At 36.2% G+C, this 18,026-nt stretch overlaps 1 protein-coding gene across 2 annotated transcripts in view; it reads left to right on the top strand.

Moving 5' to 3' along the window:
- Window positions 1-17,211, top strand: part of BPNT2 (3'(2'), 5'-bisphosphate nucleotidase 2) — a 35,229-nt gene extending 18,018 nt beyond the window's left edge. For both annotated transcript variants that reach the window (XM_033202144.1, XM_033202143.1), the window contains 2 exons: window positions 8,815-8,976; window positions 11,101-17,211. In XM_033202144.1, the coding sequence (XP_033058035.1) occupies window positions 8,815-8,976; window positions 11,101-11,372 (434 nt within the window). In that variant the 3' untranslated portion in view covers window positions 11,373-17,211. The remainder of the gene's footprint in view (window positions 1-8,814; window positions 8,977-11,100) is intronic.
- Window positions 17,212-18,026: the final 815 nt, after the last annotated feature.

The following is an 18,026-nucleotide window of genomic DNA, read 5'->3' as shown; positions in this document are numbered from 1 at the left end:
TTTTCCTTAATCCTTACTGAATTAGTTGGAATACACACTAGGCTGTTAAGTTTAGACTACTGTAATGTACACCAAAATATACGAGGTTGAATACAAAGTAGTTTTATTCTTTAACAGATAGTATATAAGCAGCCCATGACTGCCAGGGTAGTTCCCTGGTGCCAGGCATGCAGTTCTCTCTCTATTGTTGTTGCTTTGCCATTGTCTTCCTCTGTGTGACTGAGGATGGCTCACCACTTTGGCCATATTTCACCCGTGGAAAGGGTAAAAGGGCGACATAGAGGACATTTCCCACTAAGGGTTTGACTTGTGAAGTCAAACATGCATCTCTTTACCTCACATCCTATTGATCAAAACCCATCTAGAACCCAGTCGCAAAGAAGGCAAAAAAATGTAGTCCTTATTTTCAATGGCCATCCAAACTAAAATTTAGGGATTCTGTCTTTCAAGGAAAACAGGGAAAGTAGATGTTGGAGCACAGCATAGTACTACACAGAGAGAGGGACACAGTTACTAAAATCAGTACTCTCACTTAACAAATGAGGAAATGAGACTCAAAAATTTAATACCTTCCTCAAGGTCATTCATGTAAATTAGTGGTAGAATCAATCATAGAAATTTTATTCAAATCAGTATCACACGACTTTCAAAATAATAACACCATCATTTCTAACATTTATATAGTGTTTAACAATTTGCAGTATACTTAATGTTATCTCATTTGAACCTTTCAGTAACTATGTGACAAGGAAAGACATTTTCCTTTTTTATAGATGAAAAAATGGACTTAGGAGCTCCTATCATGAAAACCATAAGTTCAAAATGTTACTATAAGAACTAACCACTCCTTAATAGTATCTTACAATTATTTTGTATTTTCACAGTTTATGAAGTGCATTGACATAAGTTTTTTCAGTCTTTGGTAACTCTGGAAGGAATATAAAATGGAAATTATGGTGACCTTTTTTAATAAAAAAAAAACAGGCATATAAAAGTTAAATACAGAGCTTAAGTCTTTGAATCCCTCTTGTTCTTTTGACACTGTCCCTTATTATCTCACTATATCAGTTAGGATGGCATTTAGCTACACACAATGTAAATCTGATTGCAGTGGTTCAACAAGGGTTTCTTTTTCTCAACTAACAAGAAGGCCAAAGCATAGGTGTGCTTTAGTGACTCCGTAATATGTTTAAGGATCTGAGTCCTCTCTTTTTGCTTTTTTTCTTAGAAAGTAGCTTTTTGTTTGCGTGTTCACAAAGGTGGCTCCTCTCATTTACCATGGTTCTCTGTTCTAGGCAGGAGAAAGAAGAGAGACTAAAGGTCTACCCTATATTCTTTGTATTAGGAAAAAAATATCTTGAAGTCCTATCCATTAAACTTCTGCTTCATTTTATTGGCCGAATGTCACATGACACCCTTAGCTGCAAACAGAGCCTGCTATTCCAAAGAGAATTGGAAGCTCAATAAAGGAAATGAAGTGGAAATTGATATTAGATTGGCAAATAGATTCACATTCTCTGGGCATTGATTTTCACATCTGTAGGTATTAGGGGGAAGAATAGGAATAATAAAATTCTCCTTTTTAGAAATTTTATTTAATAAGAATATATATTCCTCTCTTGTCTGTAGGCTTACCCATCTTAAAGAAGCCAAACGTCCCTAACTTAGCAAAAAGTGGTTTCTAAAAATGTCTTTTTAAATTAGTAATATAATACCCCATTCTTCTGTAATGCAGCTAACTTGCCCAGTGTGCTGGAACACAAAGGTGCTTGCTAGTCTGCAAACTCTCTAACATAATAAGTTCAGAATTATGTTGAGTTGACCTTTCATTCCCACACTGAGTGTTTGCTTGCCTTGTGCCCTTCTCTTGGAACGTTATTTTCAGATCCAGACGGTATGTTGATGTTGGAGGAATACCAGTTGTTAAGTATTGGGTATGTTTACCAGAATTTAGCTACACTTTTCTATAGTGGGAACTAGATATTATTGTTGTTGGCAGTAGTTGGAGCAAAGCTTATAAAAATTTTTATCAGACTTAATTACAATTAATTCCTTGAGTTTGAAATTCTTAGAATCAAGAGATACTTGAATAGTATTTTAATGAAGTAATATATAAATGTATAAGTAAGTGTAGTACAGTAGACCCATGAACAGTGCAGGGGTTGGGGCACTGATGGTTGAAAATCTGTGTATAACTTTTGACTCCTTTAAAACTTAACTGTGAATAGCCTTATTTTGACCAGAAATCTTAATGAATAACATAGTTGATTAACACATATTTTGTATATTATGTACTGTATTCTTACAATAAAGTAAGTAGAGGAAATGTTACTGAGAAAATCATAAGAGCAAATATATGACTGAATAAGAGGGAAATGGCTTAAAAAGATCTTCATCCTCTTTGTCTTCACATTGAATAGGCAGAGGAGGAGGAGGAGAAAGAGAAAGGATTATTAGTCTTGTTGTCTCGGGTGGAGGAGGTGGAAGGAGAGGCAGGATATACTTGATGTAACTTTGTGAAAATATGTTGTAATGTCTGTTTTTACTTTTCATTTCTGTAAAAATTTTACTGTATAGTACCAATCCTTCCTTATTTGCTTTAGTTTCAGTGACTGTATCATAAAATGATCCATGTCATAAAAGAAGTCAAAAGCAGTTTTGAATAATGAGAACCTTTCTTCCGAATTGTCTAATATCAATTAATTTTCTGGCACTGCTTCTTCTACATCTTCTTTCTCATCATCTAGCCCTGGTTTGAAGCACTCATCTCCATCAAGTCATCTTCTGTTAATTCCTCTGGTGTGGTGTCTATTTACTCTTGAATGTCTCCAAGATCCTTATCTTGAAACCCTTTACCTCCCACCTTTTAAAAATAACATCTGCACTCTTTCATGATTTTCTTGATTGCCTCTGTTGTAAGTCTTGAGACATGCACAACATCTGGACAGTTTTTTCCAGCAGGAATTGATTATTTTCGGCTTGATGAATTCATGGGTTTTCTATAACAGTGGCATCTTTAGTGGTGTAATCCTTCCAGACTTTGAATGATCTTCTCTGTCAGGGTTCACTACTATTAGTATTGACAGTCCTTTCCATAGAGTACTTTATATAATGAGGACCTTAAAGGTCCTTATGACCTTCTTCTCTAGAGGCTGGATTAGAGACATAGTGTTTGGGGGCAAGTAGACCACTTGATGCCTTTGTTGCTGAACTCATGGGGTTCTGGGTTGCCAGGGGCATTGTCCAATACCCAAAGAACTTTAAAAGGCAGTCCCTTACTGGCAAGGTATTTTCAGACTTCAGGGTCAAAGCATTAGTAGATTCAATCCAGAAAAAGGATTCTTGTTGTCCAGGCCTTCTTGTTGTAGTCAGAAGACTAGCAAGCGGCTGGTGTTTTATCTTTTCCTTTCAAGACTCAGGGTTTAGCGGTTTTGTAGCTAAGGGCTGTCCTGGTCATAAAGCTGACTGCATTATACAAAACAGTAGAGTTAGCCCATCCTTCGTGTCTTAAATCCTGGTGCTCATTTCTCCTCTTTACTAATAAATGTCTTTTGTGGCTTCCCCCCCCCCCGCCCCCCAGGATAGGACACTCGTCTGCATTGAAAACGTGTTCAAGCAGACAGAACGCAATAATTTTCTTAATGGCATCTGGGAACTTATCTGCCTCTTGATTGGTAGAAGCTACTCCTTCTGTTATCTTGGCATTTTTTAAAACCAGACCTCTTTCTAAAATTATCACACCATCCTTTACTGGCATTAAATAATCCAGCTTTAGATTCTTCACCTTCTTTTTTTTTAAAGTTGTCATATGACTTTACTTTTTCTTGAATCATACTACAGTCTTTAGGCATATAGCAATTTTATACCCACATAATAGCTGCATTTTCATATGAGATAAAAAGGTATTTCATAAAAAGTGTTAAGGTTTTTGCACCTGTTGGTGTAGCTTCAGCAATGACTTCATGAGTTTTCTTGTTTTTTTTTTTCACAATTATTCTTACACTGTATTCATTTATCTTGACATAGGCAGCCACAGCTATAGACTTGAAATAATTGTGTTCATGTGTTACTAATGAATGTATTGAGTTTATGTAACATGAAGAACATTTTTAAAAATATGAAGTCAGCAATTCTTACATTATTCTGGTAGTATGTACTGAGATATGCTATAATATTTTTATTCTCTTACACAACAATACTGACCTCTAGAGATAAAGCATTGTAAATTCACTTCTTAGTAAAACTGGTTTTGGGAATATTTATAAAAAGGAGGATTTTTTGTTTTTTTCTCTTTTTTTTTAACTTTTATGAATAATTTCAACAAACATAAAATTATAACGAATGCTTATATACCCCTTCATCCTGATTTAACAGTTGATAACAGTTTTACATATTTGCTTTCCTATTTTCAGCCCATGTACCTTAAAGAAAATTATAAGGATCATAATAAACATTTTACCCTTATACTTCAGTATGCATCTCTAACAAGTTAGGAGATTTCCTACAAAAAGTTAGGAGATTTCCTACAAAAATATTATTTATTAATATAATAAAATTAACAATTATTTCCTAATGTCGTCAAATATTTACATTTCCCCAATTGCTGCTAAAGTGGATTTTACAGCTGGTTAGTTCAAACCAAGATCCAGTCAACCAACAAGCATTTATTTTGGTTGATAGGTTGTTAAGTTAAGGTTTCTTAATCTAGAACAGCCCCTAGGTCCCCCTTATGCCCCCATGACATTGATGTTGGGAAGCTTAAGTCATTTCTCCTTTAGAATAGTCCGTCTTTTGGACTTGTCTGATTGTTTCCACAGGGTATCATTTAACTTCTTTATTTTTATGTCCTCTTATAAAGTGCAGATTAGATCTGAATCCTTGATAGGATTGAGGTTAAGCATTTTTGTCATGAATACATCGTAGGTATTTTTCACGTACTTCCTACTGCATCATATTACATAATACTTGTCTTGCCATTAATGATGCTCAGATGATTAAAGCGTTCGTGACCTGATCTCTTAGTTACAAAATTTTTATTTTTTTGCTACTAGCAGGTAATCTGGAGAGAGATTTTGAAATCATTTGAGATCCAGTTTTATTAAACCTTTTGCATAATCATTTTAAGATCTCTTAAAGATGTATAAAATGAGATTTTCTATTTCTGTTGTTTCTACATATATTAGCTTGAATTCTTCTATAGAGAACTTTCTCTGTTAATTGGAATTAATTTGTTTATTCTGAAATGTTTCTTCTGGAAAAACAGGATAAATGTTTAATTATTTTACTTTATTTACCAATTTTCAGAGTAAGGAGTTAAAGTACAGAACCCTTCCAGCGGGAACATGTTTTTCCGGGGAGGAGTAGGCTCTCTTTCTGTAAAATATTCTTATGATCTTAATGAATTTTATATGTTCAGTGTGGTTCAAACAATTACTGTTATTATTTTTAAGTTAAATTTGTTCTTTTTGTTGCTTTTACTAATGCCTTTATTTATCCTTTTTTCTTTACGTACTCATGTAGTCCTTTTCTTTAGACATTGTCTCATTGTCTCTTGGTTCACTACCATAAGTGGTGATGAAATTAGCATATTTTAGCCTTGACCGTCATTTCATTTTAGACAGTTATATTTTTTGATGTTGACTTTTCGACTCTGCTCTTCAGCCTATCAGAGTTAAATGATGTCCTTAAACTTTTATCAGCCAACTATGAGATAACTGTTTATACACCTTTATTCTTTTACCTTATTCCCATCTTTGGTTTCCTCTTAAATCCACAGTTAAATTTGTCCAATGGTAACCAACAATGCATTTGCTAAGAGTTTCTCAGTCACCCCTTGGTTTGATAAAGTTTGTCTTCTAATAGATTACCTTAGAAGAGCTAACTCATGGTATGATCTTCCCTGAGTACACACCAACAACTTTGTCTATAGTCTTGATACTTAAAAGACTGCTTGGCTAGTTATTACAGTCTTTGGTTCACTCTGTATTAGTTTTCTTGGGCTGTTACCACAAACTTGAAACAACAGAAAATTTCTTCTCTCAAAGTTTTGGAGGCCAGAAGTCTGGTATCAAGGAGTCAGTAGGACCACGCTTCCTCTGCAGGCTTGGAGGAAGTTTTCTCTTGCAGCTTCTGGTGGCTCCAGACATTGTTGGCATTCCTTAGTCAATAGATGCGTCACTCCAGTCTCTGCCTGTCTTCACATGACAGTCTCCTTTATATCTCCTCTGCTTATAAGGACACCAGTCATTAGATTTAGGGCCCACCTTACTCCACGATGACCTCAGCTGAGCTAATTACATTTGCAAAGATCCTATTTCCAAATGAGTTCACAATTTGAAAGTTCGAAGTGGACAGGAAGTTTGGTAGGACACTGTTCAACTCACTAAACTTTAATGATATAACTATGATGTCTTTTAGAATTGGCCTTCTGGGCAGATTTCCCAGGTACTCGGTATGTCTCTCAGTGTAGATATTTAGATCCTCTCCTAAATTTTTTATTTTTTTAGAGACAAGATCTCACTCTGTTGCCCAGACTGGAGTGCAGTGGCATGATCATAGTTCACTGCAGCCTCGAACTCTTGGGCTTAACAAGTGATCCTCCTACCTTGGCCTCCCAGAGTGCTAGGATTATAGGCACAAGCCACTGAGCCCAGACTAAGGATCTCTTTTGTTTTTTAGGGACATTTTCTTGAATTGTAATTTTAAAGATTAGCTCCATCCCATTAATTTTTCTTTTTCAGGGATTCCTTATATATGTATGTTGACTCTTTTTTGGTTTTTTATCTGTCACTTTCTCTGTAGTCCCTTTTATCTGTTTACTTGTTTCATTTCCCTTTTTACTTTTCTCATTGCTTGCCATATTTTGAACAAGTCTGTTGCCCTTTGTCCTGTGATTTAGTGCTAAGCCTGCAGTGATTTTGTTATTTTCTTTTTTTTTTTCAGTTTCTTTTCTGTGTTGTGTGAGCGCCCATTTCACATCTTGTTGTTTGCCCATCTTTTCTGAGTTGTTGATCTTTTGTTTCATGGCATTTATTCAGTATATTGTTGTTTATTATTTTTAATCATGTTAGAATGTTGGTTTATGATTTTTCTCTGCATTGTGGAAATTTGAGTATCCTGAAATGTTTTAATCTGTGTGTTCTCTATTTCTTTTTATATTTTTCAGTGCACATTGCAGTTTTATACTTCTTATTCCTGTTTGGGCCAGCTGTTGTGGGATTAATGGAAGGTTGGTGGCAGGAAGGGAGTTTGGATGATTCTCAGTTCAGGGGGTTTCATTTCTGTTAGTGTGAGAAAGGCTTTATCTTCATTATCAGTATGGTTTTTGGTTTTCAGAGCTCTTCTTTCTTGTTTGATCTGACTTTGTTTCAATAAAGCCCCTATCGTAATCTCTTCCTTCTCTTCAGTTCTAGTTGCTACCTTCCAAATCCCAAAAATTGTCTTACATCATCACCCCCTCCCTTGCCACCACGAGGGTGTTCTCAAGACTACAATTCTGGTCCCATATCTTCTCCAAGCTGCTTCTTGATGCTTTGTTGCCAAGTTTCAGGACTTTTTCAGTACTTCCCATTTTAAATGGAACCTCTTCCTTCTGGGGAGAAATCCTGGCTGCTATTATCTGAGTCCTGCGGCCACTGAGAGTTCTCTGACCTCTTAGCACCTCTCTGAAGCTCTTGCTATAATCCCCATACTAGGTTCAGCTCCAGTGCTTATCCTGCTGATCTTCAGTGTTTACCCCCCTACTTTCTCATGCGTTTTTGTTGATAGCTCTCTTCTGTCTCCTACTTACTCTGTAGGTACAGAGCATGGGTATTTCTGTTTGTTGTTGTTGCTGTGTATAGTTTTTAGGAGGTATGAGAAGAGTCCAGGAGACTGCCATCATTCTTGGGGAACTCAGAAACCCAAATTCAGCTAATGTTTTTGATTTTTTTTTCTGCAGCCAGAAATAAGCTGGTGATGCAGCTGGTTTCATTACTAGCCATGGTGGACTATATCTTGCCCTGTAGTGAGTGACTGCTAAAACAACAATCTAATTGGGATAATTCTGAGTAAGTTTGTTCTCTTGTATAGTTTTATAGTCAGTGAAGAAAACTTCCAAACCAAGAAAATCATCTGAAGCCTTCTCTGGCATCCCCTTCCCTTTTAAAAATTCTATTCTATTTTTGAAATCTAAGGCTTTTTCTTTAATACTCTCTGATAAGGCTGATATGTAAACCTAACTCACCTCTTTCAACTATTTTCTGTTTATAAAGTCACTTAGGAGATTGAGCTAATATGCAAATAATTGAAACCATGAGTATATAGAAGTGGAGGCAGTATAGGAGAAAATGCATTTTAAAATTGGAGTTAGGGAAGTTAGTCGTGCTTATGTTGCAGGTTGGGTTCTCCAGGAATCAGACTTGGAGCTGGAGATTAGCTTCAGGATGTTTATTAGGGAGTGCTCTTGGGATCACAATTGTGAAAGGGAGGGAAGGAAGTGGGATAGATGCAGGGAGAAGTGGAGTTTCAATGTCATGCCAGTGGAGCATGGGAATCCTTAAGCTAAATATTTAATAGTCATTGTCTTTGGCTGTGCAAGATAACATGACCTTTTTTAGTTTCATCTTAATACATGTCCATTTTAATGTAAAAATACTTATATATTACTTTTGTATTCTGAAAAAAAAATAAAGCTTTCTGTTTTGGGGGAAAATACAAATAACTTTTTAGAAGAGAGTCTTTTGTCAGTCGTACATGGCACTTTGGGTTCTGAAGAGTATAACCTTTAGTTTTAAAGCTTCAGTGCCATTAATGGCTATTATATTTGCTTTTCAGCTTGGGCAATGGTAGATGGTGGTTCAAATGTGAAAGCCCGCTCTTCCTACAATGAGAAGACCCCAAGGATCGTTGTGTCTCGTTCCCATTCAGGGATGGTCAGACAGGTCGCTCTTCAGACTTTTGGAAACCAGACTACAATTATCCCAGCTGGTGGTGCTGGTATGTTCCTCTTCCTGTGTGATCCCTGGAGAATGTTCCTGGCATGGTCAAGGCTGTGTTAGGAGACTGATTTGCTTGTCCATGCTTGGGAAGAAAGTGAGGAAGAATGGTGTACTTTTAAGGCAGGCTTGGTCTCCTGTTTGGTAACCTCGAGGGTGGGAGTTTCGTCACTCTGCCCTTCTTATTAGAAAGAAGCAGTCTCACAACAGTGATTTCTCTTTCTTGAATACACAAAAGCATATTCCCTCCCATTAGATCTACCACTAATTGCTTTTTTATGCAATCTAATTTCCAAATAATTGTCTTATCTGTGGGAATATCACAGAGGGGAAGAAAGATCAAGCACTTACGATGCTTCATATGGCAGAAAGACGCCAGGAGTCATCGTAAGTATTATTAGAAAAGCTAATCCCTGAGTCACTTTTAACACTCCTGAACTCTTTAACCTGCATGCCTGGGATGAGCAAGAGAGGCTAGTGCCCACCCACCTTACTGTATATTCTGTACTATTATATTAGCCTAGTTTTTCGGAAAAGAAACCGATAATACAATTTCAAGCCTCTGAGCCATATAAAGTCTCTGTTGCATACTATTCTTTGATTTTCTTTAATGAACTTTTGAACATATTTTTTAAAAATTCTCATCTTAAGAGCCCTACAAGAACAGGCCATGACCTGGATTTAGCTTGATGGGCTGTTTGTCAGCTCCTGTTATGGATACTGTCTAACATGTCAGAAATGTTTTAATTCAGGTTAATAGCAAATTGTGGTCAGCAAACAAATGTGTTGAAAAACCTTCTCAGCACACTTAAAGGGAGAAGTAATACTTCCTAACTTTTTTTTTTTTTTTTTTTTTTGTCTTTTTGGGATATGATCTCATTCTGTCTCCCAGGCTGGAGTGCAGTGGTGTAATCTAGGCTCACTGCAACCTCCGCCTCCTGGGCTCAGGTGATTTTTGTGCCTCAGCCTGCCAAGTAGCTGGGACTATAGGCATGCACCACCATGGCTGGCTAATTTTTTGTTATTTTTAGTAAAGATGGGGTTTTGCCACATTGCCCAGGTTGGTCTTGAGCTCCTGAGCTCAGGCAGTCTGCGTGCTTTGGCCTCCCAAAGTGCTAGGATTACAGGTGTGAGCCACCACACCTGGCCAATACTTTTTAACTTTTAAGCCTAATAATTTTAATTTTCTTTTCTATATATCTGCCTTCTTTAATATGGCTTCATTATTTTCTTAGAGGCTCTCTGTTAGGTTGGTTAGGAAAAATGTCCAGAATACCCAGTAGGGATGAGATAACTAGATTCTAGACCCAGTTTCTTCTGCATTTTTTATTAATTTTAAAATTCTGCCTCATTACAAAAAGGCTTTAGAGTGGTAGTGTTACTGTTAGTTCTCTTTCACATGAGGCCTACTTAGATGTTTAGGTAAAACTTGTGTGTTTAATATGTCATTCCATAGAAAATGGCACATACTGAATTTGTCATTCCATAGAAAATGGCACATACTGAATGTGTCATTCCATAGAAAACCACAATGTATATTTAAAAATTTTAAATTATAGGTATATATTTAGTTACATCTGAGACTAGCTTAATAAGTTACTTTGCAGGCCGAGTGCAGTGGGTCACGCCTGTAATCCCAACACTTTGGGAAGCCAAGGCAGGCAGATCAGGAGGCCAGGAGTTCAAGACCAGCATGACCAACATGGAAAAACCCCGTCTCTACTAAAAAATACAAAAAAACTAGCAGGGCATGGTGACGCTCACCTGTAATCCCAGCTACTCAGGAGGCTGAGGCAGGAGAATTGCTTGAACCCAGGAGGCAGAGGTTGCAGTGAGCCGAGATCACGCCATTGCACGCCAGCCTGGGTGACAGAGCGAGACTCTGTCTCAAAAAAAATAAAATAAAAAATAAGTTATTTTGCAATGTATTTTTGTTCTGAGTTTAATGTTTATACTGTTACTTTAAAATTGTTTCAATTTGAAATAATTCTAAACTTAAGCAGTTGCAGAGACTGCAGCAAGCTCCTGCACACCCCATCCTGTTAACAGTATACTTAATCGAAAAAGTATGCTACTTTCTTAAAATTTTTTGAATAATAACCTAAATTCTTTGTTTATCTTTTAGGTTATAAAGTTTTAGCACTTTTGGATGTGCCTGATAAGAGTCAAGAAAAAGCTGATTTATATATCCATGTGACATACATCAAAAAGTGGGATATATGTGCCGGTAATGCCATCTTAAAAGCCCTTGGGGGGCATATGACTACCCTGAGTGGTGAAGAAATCAGTTACACTGGTTCAGACGGCATTGATGGGGGACTTCTTGCTAGCATCAGAATGAACCACCAGGCCCTGGTCAGAAAACTCCCAGATCTAGAAAAGACAGGACATAAATAAGCATAACTGATTACAGGGTGCAGTTCTGCACAGCTGAAATGGTTAGCCTGAAATGCTGGAAGCTTCGAAGGATTGTTGGAGACTATGCATGGTTAAGGCCATCCCGAACTTTTTAAAGTATTTATGAAGCATCAGAGACTTATTTTCCCTGTAATAGGATGCAAGATCAGGGAAAATGGGTTGCTTTGTGTCTCAAGTATTGTCTTTATTTTTGAGACTATTTTCATACAGTTGTCATACACAAGGCGCATATATATATTTGTGAATTAAAATCTGTAGCTGAGTCTACATTGTTATGAGTCACCATTTTCACACAACATCATGAATCTTCACTGTTTGTTAGTACTTTCATATAGAATTCGGTTGAAGGAAAGATTGATTTTTGTGTAGATGTTTAATATAACTTTACAACTCTGTCTCATTGAAAATAAAGTCATTGGGGATTTTTACCTCTAATTTGGATGGAAAGCACAAGAAGCCACACATTCATTAATATGCAACAAATGTTGTATTTATGTTACTCAGTATTTCTATGGATTAAAATAGAAAAAGTTTAATTGATTTTTTTCTTTGAAATTTTAATAACAGGTTTACCAGCTGGTAGAAAATAGAGACACATGATGGTTTGCATTGTAATAATTTCTGTGTGTATGTGTGTGTGTTGTTTTGTTTTTATAAAGATATAAATGTGTTTGTACTCATGAGTTCAGCATTTCTGCTCTCTTGCTGTCTATTTTCATTTTCCCTATGGAAGATGCATGGTTGCATCCTTTTCCTTCTGACCAACACTTAGTCTTTAACTTTGTGAGGTTTGGTTTAAGGATGCAGGGTTAGCACTATAATTTTGGTTCATTTTCTCATAAGGATAAAATACGCTGTAAGGCACTATAAGAATATAAATGATTCTATTACAATTGAAAGTTACTTGACATTACATGAATTGAACTAGGTTTCATTATTTTCAGACTTTGTTTTAGTATTTTTTTTTTAATTTGCCAGGTTTGTATATAGAAGATTCTCTCATTATCAAGAATGAGTATGGTTGCTTTTGCCATGGTTGCTTTTACTATTAATAAATGTATCTAGCCTAACCAAACTGAAAGTGTAGTAACTTTTGAGATTCTCTTAACTTCCCTTCAGATTAAAATAGAGAAGTTTGAAGGTACATTTTGATGAAATTTTTTTCTATTCAGTCTGGTTAGAAAAGAAAGTTGTGACATATTCATTGTGTTACCGTAAGTAGAACCTTGCTTTGTGAACTATCTTTCATTGGGTTGTGTGGTTTCTCTCAATGTGATATCTGGAAACTTCATGTAAACTATCCATGCCATTATTTCATGTGACTCCAGTGCCCTTTTATTCCATAACATACTGATAAGGAGAGGGATTTCTCATGGTTTTTTTCTTTGCTAAATTTTTTAACCATAATGCAGCTTTCCCTTTATTTTCTTATCTTGGAAGTAAAATTGACCAAAGAGTGTACATTCTAGCCTGGTGGAATGTGCATACTTTAGGTTTGTATGTGACATTGTCCAAAGCCCTTTACTTTCTTATTAGTAAACTGAGTCTAATATGACACAAATGTTTTCACCCAATCTCTTGGAACTGGTCAAATTCGAGAAGGTGGTGGGCCTCATTAGTAGGCCTTTTCAGTGAAAATTCAAAGTTTTGGTAGTTGGAACTCTTGATATTTAAATAGGACTTGAGAATTTTGAAAAGAGTCAGACCTCATCTTTTTTACTTTGCAATAAGCTGAAGAAACCTTCTTTTTCAGGAGGGATGGCAAAGGTATATGTTGTTGCCAGAGTCCTGTGGTATAAGCATCTGTTTTTATTATAGTATGTCAAAGTTAGGGAAATGGGACTGGCAAGTAAAAAATGGAATTTAATTTCAATGTTATATGGGAACTCTGATTTAATTGGAAGCAAACTAGTTCAAATTAGCAGGAATTATTTTATTTTTTTGAGATGGAGTTTCGCTCTTGTTGGCCAGGCTGGAGTCCAATGGCATGATCTCGGCTCACTGCAACCTCCACCTTCTGGGTTCAAGTGATTCTCCTGCCTCAGCCTCCCAAGTAGCTGGGATTACAGGCATGCACCACCATGCCCGGCTAATTTTTTTGTATTTTTGTTAGAGACAGGGTTTCTCCATGTTGGTCAGGCTGGTCTCGAACTCCCGACCTCAGGTGATCCGCCTGCCTCGGCCTCCCAAAGTGATGATTTTATTTTTATTAATCTGCATGTAGATAATGACTTTGTGAAGAGTGTGTGTTGTGTGCAAAACTTAAGATATTGGTTGAGAGTTAAATACATTATTTTTACAATATGTTGGGTATAGTCTAGTTACTAATGATTTTTAAGTACTTTTATAAAAAGTTCATTTTTAATATTGTTTGTTTTTAAAAGCCAATATACATTGCGGAATTAGGAACAGTATTTATATTTATTTATACAAGACATTGTGCCAGAGCATACTAGTAAAACACCTTCATGAATGGGTAATGTAATCTCCCAGATTTACATTAAAATTATTTCTGAAAAGTAGCAAAGTCATTACATTTTACTTTTAATGACCCATACTTCACCAGCTCCTCGTCTTTTCTTCACTGTTGCCCTTATTTTGAGGCAACTTTTCCTTAAAATATAACTTACACACCACATTTAGTAGAGGCAGTGACAGTGATCTCAGTACCCATCAGCTGTCCCCCTCCTCTGCCCCTCTTCATCTCTTCTACCTTGTGACCATTTCCCTTGCCCATTCATGTTCTCCTTTATCTCTACTTTTCTTTCTTAGCCAGGATACTTCCCCCACAACTCTCACTCCCAAATTCTTTTAGATATACATTTTTCTGGATATTGGCTGCTGAAATCTGAAGCTCTGGTCAAGTTCCTAGTACGGGAGATCAGTCCTGGAGGAGGCCTAGTTAACTATTACATTACAAAGACTCCTCAGAAAGTAAAGGAAAATCACCTTCAAAACCACAAACCTTTACGTTGTCAAGTCTAACATGAGTGTTTTTACAAAGTATTTCTTTCTACCCATTGTTCAAGAATGTAAATGTAGAAAAAAACACAAGAGAGTTGGGTAGATACGTATGCTTGAGGAAACTTGCTTTTGCTGTTTTCCTACTTGTATCCCCAGTTCAGTTGAATTTACAAGGACCTACAAGATGGTCATGTTTGTCTTGGTATGTGTCACCCCAATTTTAGTGTTTCTTTTTTTATTTTAAATCAGTAATTATTCAGTGGATTGTTGATACTGTATAATGAAGTAACGAAAACGTTTTGGTTTGTATGTTTTAATTAACAGTTTGCAAATTCTTCCTGTTTGTTAGGTGCTCCCTTTGAATATTTTGTGAACTGTGTCAGAGGGAGAGGGGTGGTGGCTAGGAAGAGGGTCAGAAAGAAGCTAGAGGGAGGTCAGGTAACAGGATGCAAAGCAGACATCTACCCTGGTCACCCCAGGATGAGGGTATCTGTCCTTGTCTCATGTTGAATTCAAAAATTGGATATCACTTAGGCTTTGAAGGTGACAGCTGTCTCTGATAGCTGAGCATGAGTAAAGAGAGATAGAGTGCCAGTGCAGAAAGGAAAATATTCAGCTTTCCTCTCTTAGATCACACTTTGAAGATGGCCTTCTGGAGACAGTCTGACGGGTTAAAACAGGAACTGTTGAAATTATTCTAGCTGTAACTACCTATCAGCTATGTGTTGATTGATCCTAGAAAGAAAAAGTAATTTTTCATTTTAGATCTTGATTGAATTTAAGATGTATTTATATGCCTACAAAAAGTCTGTCTTGTTACTGTTATATAAAATAAACCTAATCTGTGGTTTCATTTTTAATCTAAAAAAGTTGTGCCTTAACAAGAGGGCATTGTATGTTAATAAGGGAAAACAATCTTTTTAGTAGATGGGGAAAATAGGAACTTTTTGCCATTAAAACTTAAGTTCTTTTGATGTTTTTAATATAGTTGGGGGAAGTTCATTAAAATTAAATTGAAATAAAATTATTTTTGCATAATCTAGCATTTACAATTAAAGTATGTTTTTTATAAGAACTGGCATCTTGATGTATATAGGTCTGAAATAATATTTCACCTTTTGATTTTTAATTTTAATAATATTAGACCAGGATAGATCACATTTTTGCAAATCTTAGTTTTAAATAAATTATTTCAGTGTGCTGTTAGTCTTCTACAGTCATTTTGGTTTAAAAAGTGACTTTATTTATGGTAGCATATCAATAATTTATTAATGTTAAAAAATACTTGTGTATGACATTACAAACCAGTACAGTTCCTAGGGGGAGAGGATTCTAATTGATAGGCAGTTCTGAGAGGGCAGGAAGAATGGAACTTTATACTTCAAAAGGAGGTTTTGATTTTATGAGGTACTGCTTATGTAAATTGTTTATTTTTATTTCATCAAAGCCTGGCAGGTATATGCATTCCAATTTACCATTGGCAAAGCTTTATTTTTATTTTTAAGGTTGGATGTTGAATTAATTTTGTGGGAAAATGAGATTTGTAAGTAGTTTAACTTCTAGATAAGATAACATAAGCCAAACTTTCAGAAGTTAAGGATGATAATATTAAAATGACTTGTTATATATTGTGTTTTTAGGGTTCCCTTAAATATCATAACTAACAATTTGTGGAAATGGAAAAAGCATAAACTGTGTTATTTGATCAGTAATATGTTCCCTTAAAATTCATTTTGAGGTGTATGTTATACACATAGTAAATTTTTGTTCAGGAATGACTTGCTCATTCTGTATTTTTAAAAATAGGAAATAACGCATAGTGAGTCATCATTACATCAATTAACGAAAAAGTGTTTCATCCCCTCCATCACTGAAATTATCTCCTGTAGCCACCTTTCTTATTCTTGCATTATGAGGGCACATTTATGGACTTATATTTCCATGTGCCATATTGTCCACTACCGGCAGTAGCCAAAGCTAGCTGTTTCGGTCCCACAGAAGAGACAGTGCTCTGCCATGATGACAGGGCACTGCTAGGACTGGTTTTTCTTGTTTTTCCCTTTTGGCAATGTGGACTTCAGGAACTAGATGTGTATGCACAAGGACTTGAGTTTACACTAAAACTAGGAAATGGAGTTTTCAATCTGTGTTCCTGCCTCTTCATACTTTTATTTATTTTTTGTCATCCTGCCTTATACTGGGCTAACAATGAGATAAATTAAAATAAAAATGCCTTTGAATACTCTTCCCTTTCATATAATTAAAGCCATGGAGGAACTAGACCATTAGCTGTTGCCGTCACATGCTTAGACACCAGTTTACTTAGCGTGTTACGGCCTTCCTCACCCACACTACCAAATTTAAGTGGGTCCTGACTTCACCCTCTGGGAGGAAGTAAACTCTTCTCTCCCTATGGTTTTAGAGCAGTTTTTACCTGCAAGCACCATCTCTATATGTGCTCTTACTCGATTATACAGTTCTTGAGAGGGATTGCATCTTGGTGATTTTTGTATTTCCACCTCAACCCCAGCACCTAGCCCAGTCTCTTGCAGAAATTAAGTACTTAATGTGTGTTGAATTAAATTGAATAAAGGATTATTAGCATTAGCATGTTTCGTGCCTTGGTTGTATAAGCTGGTTGTTTGTTTTGTTACCTTTGCAAATATTTATGATTATCACCCCCCACATACTAAGTTGTTTTTAAAAGTTTTGCCTTTCTTTCAGATACTACCCCAGGCAATTTGCTGTAGATAATGTGATAGCTTCCAATGACATATTATCCCAAACTCTCTGCCCCATATACTTTGCCAAACGAAATTTGAATTCTCTGAATAAATTGGTCATGTCTAAGAGATGGTGTGCTGCATCTCCTTTTTTTTTTCATTGTAGTAAAAAGCACATAAAAATTTACCATTTTAACCATTTTTAAGTGTACAATTCAGTGGCATTCCGTACATTTTCAGTGTTATGCAACCACCTGGAACCATTTCCAGAACCTATTCATCATTTCTAAACAAACTAGACTCATTAAATAGTAACTCTTCATTCTCCAGCATCCTCACCAGCCACTGCTGAGATCCCTGTCCCCACCCCTGAGCCAGCTCCTAGTAACTCTTCAGCTTTCTGTCTCTACGAGTTCATCTGATTTTCAACTCTTAAGTCATCTGTTTGAGAACAGACATACGTGACTTACATATTATAAAACTAGCTTGAATCCTTTCTTAGATTTTTAAAAAGTAAGATGGAAGATAGAGAAAAGAACAAAAGAAGAAAGGAAAAAATTGTAGAAAGGTGGTAATGTTATTGAACACCGAGGTTTTGGTCTAGGTCTGTTTCTTTGCCACACAGAAAGCCAATCACTGAGACAATGAGTATTGCCAAGGAAGAAAGGCTTTATTTATTTGGGTGATGTTAGGGAGATGGGAGATAAGTCTCAAATCTATCTCACTGAACCCCCCAAATTCCTGACTAAAGTTACGGGTTTATATAGCAGAGAAGGAAAACAGGAGGGGTGAGAAAATGGAGTGCTTCAACAGGCAGCAAGTGGTTGGATGAATGGTCTGACATCTCATTGGATGGTTGGTATGACTGGGTAAGATTCAGTTCCTTGATACTAATACTATCTGGGAGGCCTGAAGGAACTTAGGTAAGACAAATGTAAGTTTTAAG

Source organism: Trachypithecus francoisi, unplaced genomic scaffold (genome assembly GCF_009764315.1).
Source record: "Trachypithecus francoisi isolate TF-2019V2 unplaced genomic scaffold, Tfra_2.0 Lachesis_group7, whole genome shotgun sequence".
Taxonomy (NCBI): Eukaryota; Metazoa; Chordata; class Mammalia; order Primates; family Cercopithecidae; genus Trachypithecus; species Trachypithecus francoisi.
This window is presented reverse-complemented; position numbering and strand designations above follow the sequence as displayed.